The 21,377-nt window shown below is 38.2% G+C and overlaps 1 protein-coding gene across 4 annotated transcripts in view; it reads left to right on the top strand.

The window, feature by feature from the left end:
• LOC149794748 (tyrosine-protein kinase receptor torso-like) overlaps nt 1-21,377 on the top strand; it is a 204,494-nt gene that overhangs the window by 9,050 nt on the left and 174,067 nt on the right. For 3 of the 4 annotated variants that reach the window (XM_089964374.1, XM_089964373.1, XM_089964371.1), the window contains exon 2: nt 8,435-8,518. The exons of the other annotated variant lie outside the window; for it this stretch is intronic. In XM_089964374.1, coding sequence (XP_089820500.1) covers nt 8,435-8,518 — 84 coding nt within the window. The remainder of the gene's footprint in view (nt 1-8,434; nt 8,519-21,377) is intronic. 4 annotated transcript variants of the gene reach the window in all.

Genomic DNA, 21,377 nt, shown 5'->3' with positions numbered 1-21,377 from the left:
TTTTGGGATGGGAATGCTGAGACTGGCTTTTGCTGCTCTCCTGTTCTTCACCGAATATGCATAGTGCAAATGTATGTTGCCTTTCTGCAGGGACGTCATTTCAACTTTTTCGGGGGTGGGTGGGGAGGGGTGACTTGATTGGGAGAGGGGCCAAAACTTGACGGGCTTGTTACTTTTCGTATATAGGCAACAGCAACCCCTGCCCCAGCCCCCCCCCCCCCATGACGTACCTGCCTTTCTGTCTGTGTGTGTGATTATAACTTTTAACGTAGCTTTAAACAATTTTTCAGTCATATCGCTACGATGTCTGCAGTGTGGCAGTTTATAGTGATGTCTAGCCCTGTGGCATCATGCCGACGACATGTAGCACGATGTCCCCACCCAGTCATATTATCCTGACACCTGGCCGAACAGTCCTAACACTAACCTCTTAGTGCTGAGCGCCAAGCTATGCAGTTGTTAGTACCATTTTTTGTAAGCCTTTGATATGACTCGGCCGGGGATGGAACCCACGACCTCCCACTTCCGAGGCAAACGCTGTAACCACTAGGCCACCGGAGCGGTCCCTGCCTTTCTGCACATTTACACTGCTAGCCATTGGTGACTGTTTTTTTGGCACAGCACCCTCGCCCTTATCACTAATGGTACGTATTATATCCGTTTCCTCCACCCTATCTCTACTTTGGCATTAGCATAAGCATTTGATGAAAATCATGTGCCGCGTGACGTCTATATAGTTGACTGTATATAAGCACATTGGGTTTTTATAATATCAAACCAGTCTTAGATTCGTCCGATTCCGCCTTCATTTCACTGCCAGCTTAGCGGCATAGTTTACTATTTCTTGTTAGTTTGGCAATATACATGATTTCTCGCAATCGCGCCTAGTTTTGTTTTCAGTTGGGTTTTCTTGTTGGTTTTTTTTTATCGTTTTTTCTTTCTTTTCAAGTGGGTAAATGCGGTTAATCCCATATATTACGTAGCACCACTCAGTATAGTCTAAGTGTCCCAGTTACCTCCTTATGAATTTATGATGAATGTGTTGCAAAGTTAATTATTCTAAAAAAATCATGACCGCTATCTTGCCCTCTTTGTCTTCGTGAAAAAACAGTCGATGACCTCGCACTAGATACACGTCTGATGAATTAATTTCGGGATAATTTTACATGAGATCGGTGCTGACATAAAAACAATCTCTAGCTCAACCATCAGTATTTAATCGGATGATATCAGATTATTTCGTCTGCTTCTCACTTCCAAATCGATGGATTTATCTGCTAGCTTTAATGAGCTACCCACTAGATTCACAAGTAGAATGAATGTTTATGACAGAACCACGTTTATTCTCCACCAGGGTCCCTGTAGGATTAAGACGATTTCATTTATAAATCACTTATCTCTAATCTGTGTCCGTGTGAGTTTGTCTCGACTCGGCCAAAGTTGGTGTTAAGCGCCTTGCAATTAGGTTACCCTGGATCGACGTCTCTTCCCAGAATCTTCCTGGGGCCTCCCTCCACATAGTATATACTGGCCAATGAAGACTTGTCAAGTAGTGTTATTGCAAATTATCTAGGTACTGTATAAGTGAAAATGTTTCTTAAATTTTGACACTATGAAGCAACAGTATACGTAATATCAAATTTGGATCATGGAGAATTATTACAACGGGACAATCTTTTATATCCCTGCATTTCCGATCAGCATCCATAGAACTTAAGTTGTAAATTGGGGCATATGAAGAAATGTAGCTTAACCATACCACAAATTAGGTCAATGTGACCTGATTGTTATGCCCAAGTGAAAAATAAATTCAAACAAATTTCCTTGCATTTTGTGTATTTTTAACCCGAATACGTTTACTGTAGACCAACCAAACTTTGTTTCGATCATAAACACATGAAACATGCATATTAATACATCCTTATCAGTACTATATTATGTAATATTTGTACTAACAGCTCCCTCGCTTGGCGCTCAGCATTAAGAGGTTAGTAGTAGGACTGGTTGGCCTGGTGTCAGGATAATGTGACTGGGTGGGACATCATGCTACATATTTGCGGCATGATGCCCCAGTGCTAGACATCACTATAAACTGTCACACTGCAGACATCTTAGCGATATGACTGAAAACTTGTCAAAGCTACGTTAAAAATCAAAATCAGACACACGCGCGCGCGCACACACACGCACACGTAATATTTCCTGCCTGCACACGGTGGCTAGTTGTTAGCTCACAACCAGTTGGGAATGGGTTCGAATCGTGTCTACACTGAAATACGAAACGCAGTCCGAAAGAGTTTCATTGACCAGTATATATCATACACTGCTATATGATAATCGGTCGTTCTACGTAAAATAGTATGCTGTAACGTTTGTATAATTATCACCGAAAATGTCGATATTGGCACATTAATTTCCGCATTGATTCATTAAGCGTTCCAGATACGAAGCATAAGAAAACGATATCATAATTATTGCACTGAACTAAACAACTAAACATCGTAAAGTATTTAAACATATGATTTCAAGATTAATTAATTAATTCTTTTCCATCATACTGTCTTACGTTTCGATTTTATTCTTTGATTTATATAAGCAAACATTGAACAAAATAGATTCTGATGTCCTCCATTCCATCGAATTTCTTCCACAACATCTGTTCTTACACATGTTACACAGAGTAGGCACCTGCCTATGGGCCCCACGCCTTTTAGCGGCCCCGCGACTAAAAATCAAAATAATATTTAATAATTTTTCTTTAATAACATAAAATGTTATTTTTTTTAATAACATTGACAAGTGTTAATATTTGTTTTGTGTAATAAAATTGGTTTGTTAAAACAGTTGGTTGGTAAAATTAAAAACGTATTAGGAGATAATTTGCTAGGGGGACCCCAAGATTTCGACTGCCATAGGGCCTCCACAGGGTTTAATCCGGCACTGCTAAACACACACGCAAGCACGGAGCTGGTATTCTATAGAAGTCAGATTAAAAATCGAGATGTTGTTGTTATCGTAGGGTTTAACGCCATTTTTCAGCACACGATAGGCTATACACGGCGGCCAGTATTGATGGTGGAGGAAGAACCCGGGAAAACCCCGGAAAGAATCACTAACCCACGAGAAGCTACTGGCAAGCTTTCTCATATACCCACATTGGCTGAATCCTAGACTCTAACCCACGCAGACAGAGGTGACATGGCAGCGATCGGTAACGGAGAGCGTTTTAGACCACTCGGCCACTCGGTGCGTAACAGGCAGCAGTAACAGTAGTAAGGGGGCAACAGTAACGGTAGTAAGAGGGACAGTGGTGACAGCAGTGGGTGGGGCAGTGGTGACAGTAGTCGGAGGGGCAGCAGTAACGGTAGTAGGAGAAAACGCAGCAGTAGCAGTTGTAGAAATGGAAGCAGTGACAGGAGTGACAGTAGTAGAAGGGGCAGCAATAACGTTAATAGGAGGGGCAACAGTGACAGTAGAAGAAGTGGCAGCAGTAACGTTAATAGGAGGGGCAGCAGTAACGTTAATAGGAGGGGCAGCAGTAACTTTAATAAGAGGGACAGCAGTAATGTTAATAGGAGGGACAGCAGTAACGTTAATAGGAGGGGCAGCAGCAGCAACAGTTACATTAGTGAGATGGGTAATAGTAACGATAGTAGGAGAGGCAACAGTAACTGTAGTGAGAAGGACAGCGGTGACAGTAATAGAAGGGCAGAAGTGAGAGTAGTAGGATGGCCACAAGTGGCATTAGTCGAACGGGTAGCAGTAAGGGTAGTAGGAGAAAACGCATCAATAACAGTTGTAAAAGTGGAAGCAGTGACAGGTGGGGCAGCAGTGATAGCAGTAGGATGGGCAGTAACAGCAGTAGTTCTAGGTGACTAAGGTGTAAGAGATACCGTGTTCACGATGCTTTCTTAACACATTAACCCCTAGCGACGACTTTACGGGGCAGGAGGTAGTAGTCTACTGCCGAGCTCTGTAGCGTCATGGTCATGCATGATACACTAAAGTGGATGGTATTATAGAAAGGTAGACAGATGTAGCTCTACAATGATACCAAATAATCTGGAATATCTAGTTGCACTACAAAATACAGATAGAAAAACCTCATTTTTTGGACCCGACTTTTTTTAACGCAAAATTCGCCCGTGGTCGGAATCCCATTTTGTGTCCGGATTTTAAACTTTTTGGTCTCAGATGTAAGGCAAACCGGTATGAACTGCAAACAGACAGATGAGCCTTTGCAAAAAGTAGGATAAGATGGGCATTTGGAATAAAGAGTGGTCTCCATGCAAAAATAATGGCTCCGTTTAGCAACAACAAAAAAAACCCACAAAAAACAACAAGTCCAACTTTTACCATTCTGCTCATGCGCGAGTCAAATAGCCAACGAAAAATAATGTTTCTAACACAACTAGGCAGTATGTTATTGAAAGATGACCGGGGATTTGGTGTTTTCGAGTCTATTCAGAAATAGCTTTCAAAATGTGTTTCCTACTCGATTTTCAGGCAAAAATGGCAAAAACCTCCAGGGGTTAATGTGTTAAGAGACGGCCAATAACATTTTAGCAAGACACATGTCTAATACACATTAGAGGAAAAAAAAAGTTCGTACTTTATTATTGCAGGTAGGTAGCTTTAAGTACAATCAGGGCTGAGGGCGCTTGAATCTTTTCCTCATAATACTAGATAAATAGTTATTTCACAAACATGTACATGCTCGTAATGTCTATATTACACATGATTGCTTGGTTATCATATATAATACAGAGTATTTACAGTAAGATGATTAACAACCATATGCATGTACAATTACATTTTTCGTACAAAAATACATGCCATGAAACAGAATTCATCATATGTACAAAACGTTCAATCAATACACGTGCTATAGCCTTACATATACATATCACATGTACAAAACATTAAATTAGTACACGTGCTATAGCCTTACATATACACATCCACATTCATACTAAAGCCCTTATGCCACCGCGTTTCATAAACATCACAATTCTTCCAATATAACGAAAGTTTGTAAAGAAAGAAAAGATAGGTTAAAAATGCTATCTGACATTAACTGTTCTTTAAAAAAATAATTAAGATGCTAAGTTTAAAGGAAGTCAATCATTCGGTTTAGAATGTAAAGTTGCAACCTCTTAATACAGTCACCGAATTCGCTCGTTATTCTGCTCGGTTTCGGGAGTGCTCCAAAGTAGTGAAGACATGCTTTCAACAAATTTACGCTAGTGGCTAATCTAATGACAACAACATTAGCACATGGCAGACAATCTGAGTCGAGAGGAAAGGAAGAGAGATAGTTGGGTCTTTTAGGACTCACGGTACTAATGGTATGGAAAAATGGGAACCTTCCTGGAAATGGGTGAACCTAAAATAGAGTATATATGGGTTAGATTGAACAGGATTGGTTAATAATGTATGTTATGTTGTAGGGAAAATAATCTTTTGAGAGCTTATCCTAGATGTAAGTGAGAGAAAAAATTAGAGACATTGTTTTATTGATGGAACTTCAGTCCTTTAATAGTCTTGAGTTTGAACACTCATTACTAAAATTAGCACCTGACTCTTTGGTGCGGAATTGAAAGCACATGTTTCAAACACATGCAGGTCCAGACAATTCCGCGGCTCATATCCTTTCCTCTACATAGAAGCTGACATCCAGGTTTCATCTATACTGATAAATATAGGTTTGATCAAGAGCACTCAAAAATTTTAAGTTATTGAATTTTTAATATCATGTGTTTGCATAGGTTTACCATGTGAACTGAATTAGTACCGCGAGTCCTATATCCTCAGGATGTAGTCGTAAATTAAAGGTATACCTGTCAACTTTGTTTCGTCTGCTACAAAACGAAGCATCGTTTTTGTGCTAGTGTTAAGTCACCACGTAATAAACGACATTCGCTTTTTTGTTGAACTTTCAATACGTTCAATGTACTCATTTAATCTTTAAGATGCACACTATTAATCAGGTTTTGACAACATTCATTCAAGCCTTCAAATACACTGTTATTAATCAGGTTTTGTCAACTTCCATGCAATCTTTCAGGTACAAAATACTTCTCAGGTATTGACAAGTTTCATTCAATATTTAAAAAACAAAATATTACTCAGGTATTGACAACTTTCATTCAATCTTTCAAATACACCAATATTACTCTGACCATCGCTTCACAAAACAAAACACTCCAAAGATTTTCTTAAGCTTTTATACAGCGTTGGTGCATGGTTACGTTTCACTAAAAGGGCCCCGAGTGGCCGAGTGGTCTAAAGCGCTCACCGTTCCGGATCACTGCCATCTCACCTCTGTCTGCGTGGATTCGAGTCCAAAGCTCGGCTAGCGTGGGTACATGGGAAAGCCTGCCAGTAGCTTCTCGTGGGTCGCTGGTTCTTCCCTGGGTTTTCTAGGGTTTTTCCTCCACCAGTTATACTGGCCACCATGTATAGCCTATCTTGTACTGAAAAATGGCGTTAAACCCCTGGACAACAACAACAACGCTTCACTAACGAGAATTGCGTACTTTTTTCTTTCTTAAGTTTCCCTTAAAATTTTACCCAACTTTACAGCAAGTACCTGCCAGCCGTAAGTGGCAAGCTTTTCGTAAGCATATTTGTAGAGAGCAAGAGTAACAGATACAGGTACTTCTGAGGTGCGCCCTGACATTCCAGTACATGGCTCTTTTTGTAACAAAGCTGTTTTAAAATATAAGTGTATATTAGACAGGGATGGATCAGCTTAAGTGTCAGGGATAGGGAGGGGATGTTTTAAAACTTTCAAAAGGACCCTGAATTTCCTCGAAAAGGTCCCTAAGCAAATGTTTTGTATTTTGTGTGTCTAATGAATCAAAGTGTGCATAATACTCAATAAACGTGCGTAAGAAGAACACGGTGGTCAAATTTTAAGTGGCTGTACGTTTCAGTGTGTGTATTTTTTTTTTTTTTTTGGTTTTTTTAAAGCAGGGGTGGGTACAATACTCACCCCACCCCGTCTGGCCTTGTTGGTCACCATTACAGAATATGCAATTCATCTTTAATACGTCACTATCACATACTAACAATATCTCTCTCTTCTATCCAACCTACTATTTCCATATCTTCAGTTCTCAAATGAGAAGACACTAAAGTCGTCAGAGCTGACCTTCTTGTGATTACACAAGAATTTGAAACAATCTTCCCGGCTGAAGTCAGTTTTTAATTGTTTAATGACAGTTTATCTAAACTTATAATATTGTTTTCATCAGACAGAAAACATCGTTAACTATGTTCAAAATTTTGAATAGACATCAGTCATATAGCAATTAATATGGACAGGAGAAGACCACAAACTTCCAAACTTACAACGAGGAATTTAATTTAGTGCTTTGTTTATATATTATTAAGTACACTTTCTTACCAGTAGGCAAGTAACAGACAAACTTACACACTAAACAAACATGGACGCATAAAATATCGTCATTCTACAAGAAATAACTATAAAAAGTAGTGACGGGGTACAAAAATCGATAACTATGATGAAATGAATGCCGATGCCATTCGTCGTAAGCATGTGTGTGCTTTTCGACCAGCGACCGTCTACAGACTGTATAATGAAAGGAAATAGAATTCCTTCGGTACCATTAGTTTAGACATTAATTAAACGAGTATGTATGATATATATATATATATATATATATATATATATATATATATATATATATATATATATATACTGCGTAATATTTTTCATTGTCCATGTAAATCGACTTCATATTAGCCATGTATCCTTCAGAGATTAAGGATTTGTAATTAGTTACAAGCAGGAATCGAAACCGCGGAAAATAATGGCACCCATCGCCTACTTGGATGCATAAGAGCTGTAACATACAAACGCACTGGATTTCTAGGACTATCATGCAGAAATTCAAGTTATATACATGAAATAATAATTACTAAATTGACTCCTATGCAGTACGATTCTGCTCTATATTCCAACTCTTACAAAAAGTAAAACAATTACGGCATTTGCATGCCTTAAAAATTTGTCACTTCATTTACTGCTCCAGATAATATTTTACAAAATAACTAGTTCTTAATAACTTTCTTAAAGCTGGTGATCCAATTCACCAACATGAGAGAGAGAGAGAGAGAGAGAGAGAGAGAGATTCTCCTTAAGTTATTCTATAAGTTTTTATTCACAGCACATCACTATCCGACATACTTTCCTACGATACTGACATCTGTCCATTGTGAAACATTTTCTCGTCCATCAAAAGGATTAAACTGTTTATATGTGTCTTTTTTGCTGTTCCTTGATTGATAATTGTTATTTTCTCCTCGTGCCTAACGACATAATTTTTTGTAGCGTGACACTATCGCATTTTATGATCATATATAAAAGAGTGGACATAGCATTTTAATTTTTTCCTGTTCGTTTCAGTACGGAATGCCAGCAAGAGATAGAAGTTTATATTTTTATCGCCTCTACAGACATTACACCTGCGAATCCCCGTCTTGTTTACAGGTAATGAAACTAAAAAAATTTTTTATTAAATTGAAGCAAGTTTAAGTGTAACTAACTATAGATTGAGTTGATCATCAGCGTGGTGGATATGGGATAATTTTTGGAGTTTGCTACTGGCTGTGTTGTTGTCATTTATAGTATTTTACGGCAAAGCACACTCTATATTGTTCCGAGACAAGTTGTGTACAGTGCCGTCGGTACTGCGATAGAAAACGAAAAGATTGAGAGATCAACTGGTGGGACTCAGTCCCCCAAAACCATTTCCTGTATCAAGTTTAGGAAACTTAGATCTGCATTAGCCCGGTTGGTGAAGCGTTGAATGCGTAATCCAAGGGTCGAGGGTTCGATAACCGACCAGGCCAGCTTAAGTCGGCTTCCAAGGTGTGTCATTGAGAAAGACACATAACTCTAATTTCCTCGCTAAGATATTACAAAGAACAAACTGTGAAATATCGGTGTCTATGAGTAGTACATGCAGCATGATTTCCCCACAGATGTCTAGCACTGGGCATGAAGCCGCAAACATGTAGCATTATGTCCTACCCAGTCACATTATCCTGACACCAGGCCGACCAGTCCTAACACTATCCTCTTAATGCTGAGCGCCAAGCGAGGCAGCTGTTAGTACCATTTTTATAAGTCTTTGGTATGACTCGGCCGGGATTTGAACCCGCGACATCAACAGCAGGGAGGGCGAACAGCCTTTAATTGATTCACTATATATTTGTCAAAATAAGATTTCAACAACAACTGTCGCCGTCTCTGTTGCCTATTTGTCAGGAGACGGTAAAGAGCCTCTATTGGTTCACTCGTATTTCGTCAAATTAAGCCTTCCTACAAAATCGTAAAAAAAAAAGTGCGAATCCAGCGTAAAACAACTTTGTTTACCTTTATCGCCGGTATGTTTTTTGTCGCAAAAAGAAAATATGCGCGACTGTCGGTGACAATTTGGAGGTGCACCCTCCCTCCCCCTGCTGCTATTATCCAAAAATCGTATCTAACCCGACTCGATACCGTGTTCGAGGATCATGTAAATTTATTGTTATAAATCCGTGCGGGGTTGATTGGGCATGACTAAATACATTTCTAAACTTATTTATATCCATATCACCACTGCACCAAGTCTGATGTATATTTCGTAACGTGTGTGTATCAACACCGTTAAACACTGCAAGAATATTACAGTTATCTCTGATCACTTTCGGTATCTGGGTGTATCGCTGGGTTACATAAATCACATCTGTGTTTTTGTGCCTACCTCTGGAAAATATCCTGGCAGGATTTGATTGTTTATCCAACATCACATCATCATATACGACTAAATTATTAATAAATCCATCAATATCGTCAATCCTTGGCGCTTCATTAATGTCAGTTATAAATTCAACAACATCATCACCGTTTTCATTTAATGATTTTGCACTTTCATTAAAATCTTTTAACACTTCGTAGCATCGTTGATCGTCCACAGATGGAGCTACCAAATACAACTTGTCCCACTTCATCCACTTCATTATTAAATTCAACAGCAATTGCGTCTTACCACTCCCAGATGGTCCAATTATAATCATACGAACATAATTTGGTAGCGCTGCGTGATGCTTAACTGGCTCTCGTTTCCTTGTTGCAGAAAAGTCAGTGATTTCCATTAGAATAATATAAAATAAAAATAAATTTATATTGTGTGAAATGCAGGGCGCGCACGCCAACAAGTGATCTAACAACCATTTCAACAAAAAAATAATGTATCTGCGGTTACGGGCAAGTGTGAACGATGCGGTACAAAGAAATTTAAATTTATCTCTACTAACAAGTCAGTGCAGTCAGCATCAAGTAAAAAAAAAAACCGAGGAGGTGATATTGCCGCCAAGTTAGGAAAACTTCCAGAAGCTCCGTGGGCTAAATACTGAGGAGAGAAACATCTCCCAGGATATAATTATTGTGGTCCTGGAACCAGACTTGATATCAGACTTGATGATCAAGATCAACCAAACCGAGGTGAGTATCCGATAAACGCTATTGATAAAGCGTGTCATGTTCATGATGTAGCTTATAAAAGTAAAAATCTACAAGATAGGCATCTCGCGGATGTGAAATTAATTCACGCGCTAAATTCCATCACTGATAAATCTTTCAAGGAGAGGTTAGCTAGTTGGTTAATAAAATCCGCAATGAAAGGTAAATTAGCGCTAGGTGCTGGTAATTAATTATAATGAAATCGATTTATTATTCCCCAAGAGGATACTGGAAAGGTAGCGCAGCAATTAGTAAACTCGCTGAAGCAGCAAAAGTCACACGTGATACTGCAGCAGATTGGTTATCCAAACAGGCAATATGGCAAATTTATCTACCGCGTCCTAAGAAAATTAATTTTGCACATTTCAATGTTAGTGTGCCAAATGAAGTTCATCAAGCTGATATATTATTTCTACCACATGATACCGTTCGTCGTCGAACATACAAGTACGCGTTAACTGTAGTTGATGTTGCAAGTAAATACAAAGATGCAGAACGGTTAACGACTAAAACAGCATCTGAGGTTGCTTCTGCTTTTGAACGAATTTATCAACGAGGACCTCTACGATGGCCAAATCTATTACAAGTTGATCCTGGCAGAGAATTTCAGGGTGCAGTATCATCACTGATGAAGCAACATAATGTCACCATTAGACGAGGACATACTGAGATTCACAGTGATCAGGAAATTGTTGAGCGATTTAATCGAACACTTGCTGAGCGGTTATTTGGATATCAATACGCGAAGGAATTCATTCAGGACAAGAGATCGCGCGAATGGGTTGCAAGATTACCAAGTGTGATAACTGCATTAGATAATGAAATAACTCGAACAACCAACATGAAACCTATTAACGCAATTACCCAAAAAAGTATACCTGTACAACGACGTGATTTTTCAACACAACCAATACTGGGTGATGTCACTGTGAGATATTTATATGAACCAGGTGAACTTGAAGGTGGTAAAAAAAGAGCGACTGATCCTATCTGGAGTATTACCACACACAAGATATCTAACATAACTAAATCCACCGGTAGACCAGCAATCTACAGGCTGGATTCAACTGCTCCTCAACGTGGATTCACACATGAACAATTACAAGTAATTCCCGATGACACACAATTACCAACCAGATCAATTAACTAGCACCGGCACCTCTACGTCGATTACACTCAAGACAGGTCAGCATCACATTTTGTCGTGTATGACCGCGACTATTATCTTTTCTATCTACGGTGAATTGTCTTGGGTGTTTACTTGAATGCTGCCATAACATTATACAATTACAGCTCGCACAGCGATTATTCTTCTGTTGTTTCAGTGTCATGATAAATTCAGCATCGAGATCAAAATCGCGATTATTTTTTTTTGTCACTTTGTTTGTAACCGGTTAATTTTTTTCTTATTATATCACTATCGTTTTCATTATTAATTTCATCAGCATTGACTCGTCCAAAACAATTCTCCGCAATTGAGATATTATTCTGACTCTGGACACTGCTAAGTAAACTCAGATGGACCACTCGATTCGATCATCAACGATCCAAACAACTGTATCAGAAATAGTCAATCCTTGAGACGAATGTATCGTCACTGCGTATCCTAGCGTCCACTGGGATTTATCAGCGCGCAGTGCATCTTCAACAACATTGACATCAACTGTGACAATATCATTTAATACTAAATTCTGTTTCCCCCTTGACTCTGTCAAGGGTCCTGGTATATCAACGTCAATATTTTGTAGTCCTGTAATAGTTGGTCTATAGCACAACGGCACTGGCAACATTGGAAATTTCTCCCGTTGTAATTTAAATAACTGTTGTTGAAGTGTGTCTCTGACTATCTTTCTACTTGCCACTATCAAATCGTTTGGTTTCCACGTTTTCCAAAAGTCGCTCATTGAAGTCTCTGAAATTATTTTACGCATAATTTCACATTGAATTTTATTCGGTTGTAATCTGATTAATGTTTTAAATTCCTTCAACGTTGCATCAAGAGATCTCTAATCATCAGATACTTCTTCATAATGATCTACAAGATCTTTTAACCACAAATGCGGAGATGGACCAACAAAGGGTGGTGGCTGACCGTGATCGCCGCACATAACGACTGCAGTATTTTTTGTTAGCAGACAATCAAGAAATATTTCTAATATATCTAACGACACTGTGCCTATTTCATCCCAAATAATAATCCTCGGAATGTATTTTGTTCCCATTCGGTCAGGAGTCCACACACCACCGCTGTATTTGAAAAAGCTGTGATAAGTACAAGAATTGACTCCTCGTTGTTTCATCTCCCTGGCGAGTCTGTGTGTAGGTGTTAGCACAATCATATCTGAATTTCGAAATAATTCAATCGCTCGAGTTGTCTTACCAGAATCTCCCGGTCCGTTCAAATAAACGGTTTTGTGTCTGGTGATTGGATCATTCACATACGGCACCAACGACACTTCCGATAATTCTGATTTACAATAATTATCTTTAATCGCAACATCAGCTGATTCACAATATCCATATAACATTTCCTTTTTTATTCTCCATGAACTCCATGATTCATCATTGCTTGAAAAACGAGCCAGTGATTCTGAATATCTTTTATCGATATAAAATGAATCCGTGGCAACTCTAACTGCAGTGTCGGGAAATCTATTTATCATTGATAGCAAATTTATAGAAACATAAGCCAGCATCGAAGATCTTAAATGTGTGTACTGAGGTGATTCTCCTTCGATGTAACTAACAATTGTGCCCAACCGTGTTGCGTCAGACAAGAAAGCGTCCTCCCGATTACAAAGTGTCTTTTTTGCAACGGTGTCAGCAATTATAAAATTTAATTCAGCATCATCCATAATTAATCGTGAATGATGCAGTTTATGATCACGTGTACCACCTTGAGTAAATTTACCGATTATTCTTCTACCGAGATCTCTTGCTGTTTTTCACTGTTGCTGAGTTTAATCTTAAGAATATTAGAAGCGTTATTGTTAATGACATCAACAGGAGTATTTGGACATTCTCGCGTATATTCTTCAATGACTTCATCGAGACTGATACACTCCCGTGTTGGTAACCAAACTTCGGTCTGCGCCTTGTGTGATATAATCGCTTCACTGACCGTCAACGACGTCAGTATTTTACTGTCAAGCATGTATCGTAATAATACTCTCGGCACCCAGCCTTTTTCACTAAGATGTCTGCCAAACCAAACATAACAAATCGGATGAAGATTTTTAGCGAATTCAAACGATGTCACGTAAGCAAATCTCGTCAGATCAAAATCTTGGTAATGGGCCATTAATAGCAACTCGCGTCATTTCATGACAAGGGTGTCCAAATCGCGCAAAATATCCATTACAATCGCCCATCCCAAGAAAACTTCCTGGATAACACGCAACCATGTCAACGGAAATAATATCCTTGTGGTCATATTTGGTATTCCATAATCCACCGTGTCCGAATTCGACGCAGCTCAACTGAACATCTTCAAGGAACTCAGCGCGTGCTGGCGACCATGAATTTTTTTTTCGAGCAGCGTGGGCAACAACTGTCGGAACTGTAAAACAATTAGCTAATAACTGCTCGGTGTTTTCTGAATATTTTTGTGCGAGTTTGTTCATTTCTTCATGCAGAGATTCTTTACGATATAATTAACCGTTAGGTCTTACAAATTGATCATACTGGCCATTTTCGGAACTTCTAAATAACCACACTGATACTGGATCGGTTTTACTTATTTGATAAATAAAATCAAACATATTTTTACCAGAGTTCTCTGGCGGGTGATATTTCACGACGCGATCCCGCGGAAATATTGTTACCGCGGATGTCCAAGCGTGAGCGTTATGATCGATAATTTCAATTGGTGTACCTTTTGATTTATTTACTGACTCATGTAAGATTTCTCCCGTTAACGTTTTTACTATGACTGGAAATTTTAATTTACTTGATAATTCAACGACATCGTCTATTGACGCACCATCATCACCGATTAGTTCAGCCCACGCTGCTATTATTTCACGTCACCGATCAGTTAAACCGTTTCCACGTTTTGCGTTTTTGAAATGTTCGATAAAACTTTCAGCTACACAATTTATTCGCACTGCCATACTCATTTTGCGAAGTTTCCGTTTGTTCGGGATTTTTATTAGATAAATTCCATTAACGATCGCTGTAACAGGATACGTTTTAACATAATAAAATTTGTCAATTCCAGTTAATGCTCCTGGTCTTGTATTTGCATTCAATACGATAAATTGTCTATCTGCATCAAGAACATAATCAAGTTTGTCACTGATAATCCAATTAACTTCCACTTGCACAATAAACTTTATTTTAATACAATAATTTTTAGTGAGATACTCAATAATCGTTTTCGCTCGTGTATTATTTATTGTAGCATCAACGACGACGTGGTCATCGTGCATCATTCTAAAAGTTGACCAAACGTGAGATGCTCTATGGACGAAAAATTCTTTTTTGGCATCTCTGATAGTATCAATCAGATCAGTCAGCGCTCGTCTCCGCGAGTCAGGGGTTAGTCTGTCAAGATTGAATCTAGAAGCTTTCCAGGGCTTGATTGCAGATAATCTTTCAAACTCCTCCATATTATATTTAAGGCAAACATTTAAATAAGATATATATATATATATATAAGAGATACCGTGAACTTAAAAGATATTATAACAAAAAAAATAATAATGATGCGCTAAAATGCGAGCGCGATTATATAACTAAGTTTTCAGACAAATTATAAATTAGACAAATACATTATTATATAAAATGAATCAAGAATTTGTCCCACACCCTATCGTTAAGAATTACGAAGCGAATCGTGAGGAAATAGTCAGAAATTGCAAGTTGAAAAAACCAGTTGGTGTTGTTACTAATGCTGGTTATCTTAGATTTACTGTTGGAAAGAAACATTATCACAATCATCGCTTCGTGTTTGCGGTATTTAACGGAGAGATCAAAGACAGTCTTGTGATCGATCATATCAACAAGAACAAACTCGACAATTCTTTATCCAATCTGAAAATTGTAACACAAAGTCAAAATTGTAAGTCTGGTAATACTGGATGTAGCAATAAAAGAGCCAAGGGAGTTGCATCCATAAATTTAGGTACGAATGAAAAAATAATATTTCAATCGATACATGCAGCTGGCAAGTATTTTGATATTTGCATGTCCTCAGTACGAAGAGTCGCAGAAAATATATACAAATCTGCCCTCTCAAAAAATATAGGCAAAAGATTGTTTTTCATTATTGTTAGGTACTTCACTAAAATCCTGAAGTTTTTTTAATGTAAATAGCATTATTTAAGGGAAATAACTCCGTTGAGCATATCTCATGCAATTAGTTCCCTCCCTTGACTTAGTCAAGGTGACTTTCAGAAGATGTCATTACCTTTTTGCGGGTAATATATTATCCTGAAAAGTCAAGTATTATTTTGCAACAACTGAAGTCAAATGGTACGTTATACAGTTAACTGTAACGATATACACTGCAAACGGGTAAACGGTTCTCCGTGTTACCTTTACGATCACAACAGGGAAGTAAAACATCTCCAATTACTTCCCCTTGACAAAGTCAAGGATTTTATCAAGGATTTTATCAAAACCTGTCAACACGGGCGGGCGTACAATAAATAATATTTTTTCACAGATAAAATCCTTGTTTTATTAAATTCGTTTGGTTTTCTGGTTCATCTGTATTTTTTCTGCGATTATATTTAAGAAAAGAAGTACGAAAAACCGAGTGAGCTATTTTTGAATTTCCAAGTATCAGTCAGTTTATATACTATAGCGTCCGTATTATGTACGGGGTTTCGAAACCCAACAAAGTTGCACAACTTCCACGTTATCGTCTCGACGCGATGACATTTTACACCTCGCGGGACTGATCTTGGGGAGGGTGTGCAACTTTGTTGAGCTTAGAATATAACACCGTATCTGTCTGTGATATCCTACTGTAAATACTATGTGTTGTGATGTCCTACTGTAAATACATGTAAATACTATGTATTGTGCTGTCCCTTACTCGCTTGTAAACTTGCTAAGATGCGGCGGCGTCTTAGGAGTTTACAGATGTAAATAGTGTTATGTATATATCTGTCCTTATATCAACCCGCTAGCATATCATTTGGTAAGCTAGAGGTTCAACATGGGGAATGTTTCGTCTTTCACACCCTCTGGGCCTTCTAGACTCTTATTTGACAGGTTAGGGGCTCACATGGGGGTTGTGTTTCCGCTCCTGAGTTTGGTAGCCTATCATTTGATAAGCTAGAGACTCAAGGAGATGTGTCGTCGCTGGTGTACAATTTTTTTTCTTCTTTTAAATATATAATATTTATATATATATATGAATTACGAAAATATCAATGATGTGATTGTTGCTATCAAAAAATTAGAAGAGCGCGGATTTAATATATCCGATGAACTAAATCCTGAAACAATCATATCTGATTTTGAAACACTACATGAAGCTAAATGCGCAGGGCGTTATATTTTGCCTGCTCAGTACAGATTTATAAAGAAGATCCAGACAAATTTATATAAATCGCTGGTTACAGTAGAAGAAGCACAAATAAATGAATTTGTTTCGTTGTCTCGTGCAATTGAAAAAATTAGGTTGGAATTAGCCCAATAATATGAAACAAGGAAGGTGACAACTAAAAAATTGTATGTCCTTGACGAAGTCAAGGAAGTAAATACTTGGAAATGAAATCAAGTACCTGGAAATGAAATCGCCTTGACAAAATCAAGGAAAAGTAATAAAAAAAGGGATAATTATTTTTTTACTTCCCCTTGACAAAGTCAAGGATGAAATCAAGATGACTTGTATCAGTCCGAGTTAGATAATGTTTTCCTTAGTCGATCGGATTTAATGCAAGAGTGCGCATAATTGAGAATTTGATCTCGGTCACATACAATTGAAATAATATGCTCGCGTCTGAGACTATCTAACTGTTGCTGTGTTAGTAAGAAATCTTCGTCTCAGTATTCGTCAATGATGAATTTAACGTTAATTTCTTCTTGGGTAAATGAGGCCTTAACTGCTTGCTCGAGCGCTTGTTTGTCATACACGAAAACATTTATGTGGTGGTACATATTTAAGATCTAAGATATAAATATACGTACATATTCTAAAATTTGAGGTATACTGCAATGCGCGATCACAATATGATCTTCTTTTAGTCCTTTAAGTTGCGTATCAGTTAATATAAAATCGTCAGTGCCGTATTCGTCAAGAATTATTTTTTCCGGGGTAACTTCTCCGGCTTTGACAGCTTCATCAAGAAGTTCTTTGCTATGTATGAAACATTTTACGCGGTGGTACATTATATAATACTCACTTGATTAATTGTCAGTCAGTAAAAAATAAATTTTCTTACAGATTTCAATAAATATATTATATTTTTTTTACTTTTTACTGAAAAACGTTGAATTTTTATGATTTTGACTAGTAAATACCCTATCAAAATTAGCAAATCTGACAGTGTGCACGATTTTGACTAGTAAATACCCTATCAAAATTAGCAAATCGGACAGTGTGCACAAAATATATATAAATAAAATATTCGTGCGCAAAAATAAAATTATTCACCTTCTAAGACTGAAAGCCTTAAGACTGAAAATCCTGAAAATCGTAAGATTTGGAAGTCTTCGACTTCTAGGATTTCACAAGTAAATTAATATGTAGTGTTTCATTCCGAAAATCAAGAAGGTGACCAGACTGGTCTGTCAGCTTGAAATTTACTCTGGTCAGCCACGGATTATGACATCGTAGATAGACTGGATTGATCGGTTCTTGCACGATTAGAAATCCAGGTGGTACATCTTTCGGGGTGAATGAATAAAGAACAAATTCTTGCTGGACTTGATTTGATACTGTCGTGTCTGTGCTGTAGCTGCCATCAATGACATCACACACAATATTGACCGCGACCACTTCAGTTATGTTTACAATGCCCGGAGATACATGTCGGATTTGCCCTTCGGGGTCATTGTTATGTCTGAGGATAGTTGCCGGTGGAAGTGATCGTCTGTGCTGTGCGAGTATGTCATCAAAGAACTCATTGATGAGATCGCTGACTGATTTTTTTAGTTCGTCTGCGTCATAACCAGGAAGTTTAAAATTTGGCAGAGTGGCTTCTGTTAGCGAATATGCAGTTAAAAATTGTTGTTTAAAGCCACCAGTTATCGCCTGAATTAATCGCTGTTTGAAATATTCCATGTCGGATACAAACTGATTTAATATTTCTACGCGTTTGATGACTTCGATGGGTAGCGCTATATCAAAAATATGTTCTTGAAAGTGTTGCCGTAGTTGCTGTAGTTGTGTCTTATGTTCTTGATTAATTTCTTTAAAAATATTATTGATATCAGACAAACCAATAATAATATCTTTAGTTCCTCCGCTAGAAGAACGATAATAAACAAAAACCCAATCAATATTGTCTTTAGTGAAGAATCTAAAATCTCTACCTAATTTTGCCCTTTTGAGTAGAATTAAGCGTTGTTTGTATGATGGTTCAACTTCGTTATATGATTGTTTGTCAGTGACATAGTCAGACTTTTTAGGTTCTGGTGGTATTGGTGGTGCCGGTGGCGGAGTTTCAGGCCATCCTAACACTGTTCCGATCGAACTTTGATATATGTCCACGGCGTAGTCTGAGGTGCTTATTTCGATCGCGGACGACAGCGTTGGCTCATGAACAGTTATTGTTATCTTAGATTCTTTTCCTGTGATATTTTTTATTCGACGTTGTAATTCTTCATTGATTTCTTCGATTTGATAAGACCCGGTTGGTAACCCAATGACATTCCAGTCTGGTGTACCATCTTCTTTATTTTTATTTGCAAACACAAACGAATTATTCGCTGGCAATCCACCAAATGATTTTGATCTGATATTGGGCCAACTGTGAAATACTCGTAATTGTGCTAACGCGATCTCGTTTACTGGAATCGCAGTTGGAAAATTAATACTGAATTCTGGTTTAGTCGAGATTACTGTTATCGAAGAAGTTCGTTTTGGGCTTGTATTTTCGACTATCTGTTGAAGTAATTCCGACATTGTTATTTATCTTTTGTCTTTTCAAATGACAGGTGTAGACTTCGCATATCTTTACCATTTGCGTAAATTCGGAATCTGATATTGTTTCGTCTTTTAGGCTTGATGATATCAGCGACGATAATTTCGAGTAGGCGCTCGTGACCGCATTGTTTAACTTTTCATATTCGTGCAATTTTGTTAGCGCGCATTATGATATTTTTTTTTGCGATAATATTAGCAACGCCTGCAATTGTCGTTGATGTTGAAACTGTAACTGTGATTGCGATTGCAGTTGTCACTGGTGTTAGCGCTGACAATAATACTCCCGTAGATGCAACTATCGCGGATACCGAATACACTATTGTGTCTAGGATGATTACACGCCGCTTGTATTATTTTACTTTTATTGTGCATTCGTTAATGGTATTTTTTAACTCTGATTGCCATTCGCGTACTTTATCGTATCTATATTACTGCGCATACAGTGTAGTCGTTGACTCTGACGCCATTTTATTATTTTACGCAGTAACCAATTGAGGCGTTTCAGCTACAAATTCCAAACACCACCAGTAAGATGTTGCGGTTAATTTCTTGTCGGCGGATTCCAGTATAAATGTTTCTTCGGTTCCTTTGTTTAATATGATAGTCACAACCCCGGAAACTTGTCAGTGGAATGTCGCCAGCGGTATGTTGTAAAAATTTCAAATTTAGCGGCACTGAACACAGACAACCTGTACACTCCAGTGACTGTTGCTGTATATTTGATGGTGTTGTTTTGTTTAGACCATGTTGCAAATCCAGATGATACTGTGTATACTATGTTGGTAATATGCCCGGCAGTTACTCCAGATGGGATTTTAATCAAACTGGTTTTGTTGACGATCTCAGGAATCCCACTTACGATATCTTGCTGTGTTTATTTGATCGTGTCAATGTTGGTCTTGATATCAGAAAGCTTCATATCAGCGGTGGGCGGAGTACCAAAGAATTCCTCTGCGGTTTCATTAATTTTTCTAAAGTTTCTAAGGAGATTTGCAAACGCGTTCACATGAACATCATACTCGGCCCGCAACGTGGATTTACCGTCAACGGTGTCAACATAATTTTTCGTCGCGGCATCTTCGGGGGATGTTGGATCTTTTAACACGATTGTTTTGTTACCGTTCATGCTAAGTTCACCTGTCATTGTATCACCGGTCTTTTTTTACGCGTCCCCCTGCAGCTTTTTGCGTATCATCTCTCAACGCCGCAATTGATATCAGCGAATCTTTGATTTTTCAGCTGTCAGTGAACACAGGGATGTTACCCGGAGTAGCTCCAATAACCCTACGAATTATTTCATGCCATTTGATATCGCTGGGTTTTAGTTTTCCGTGTCGGTCCTGAAAAATAACAACCTCATCTGGGTCTATCCCGGTCAGGCTTAAAAGATTATCGATTTCATCTTTGGTCGCATATTTTGATAAATCTATATCGGTGCGCTTCACTTTTCTGTTGAGAAGAGATCTTCCGTAAATATCAACCATTATTTGATAGGAAACTGTTTCAATTGACCCGCGGTATACTCGTGCACGACTTTGTGAGGTGGTTTGATTGATTTTGATATCGCGGTGAAAACATTTAATACTTCACGACCACATATCGGAGGATCGGTTAGAGTTTGTGTTGGTAGCGTTGAGTACCAAACTTCGATGGAATGTCTTTTGTATATTTGAGGAATTCAACTGGCGGCGCTAACCCATACGAATCGAAATAGATAATTCCACGTGGATGTATCGCGTA

The sequence above is a fragment of the Sinohyriopsis cumingii genome, chromosome 7, assembly GCF_028554795.1.
Source record: "Sinohyriopsis cumingii isolate HCF-2022 chromosome 7, ASM2855479v2, whole genome shotgun sequence".
NCBI classification, from domain to species: Eukaryota; Metazoa; Mollusca; class Bivalvia; order Unionida; family Unionidae; genus Sinohyriopsis; species Sinohyriopsis cumingii.
Note: the sequence above shows the minus strand (reverse complement) of the source record. Positions and strands in the feature narration are given on the sequence as shown.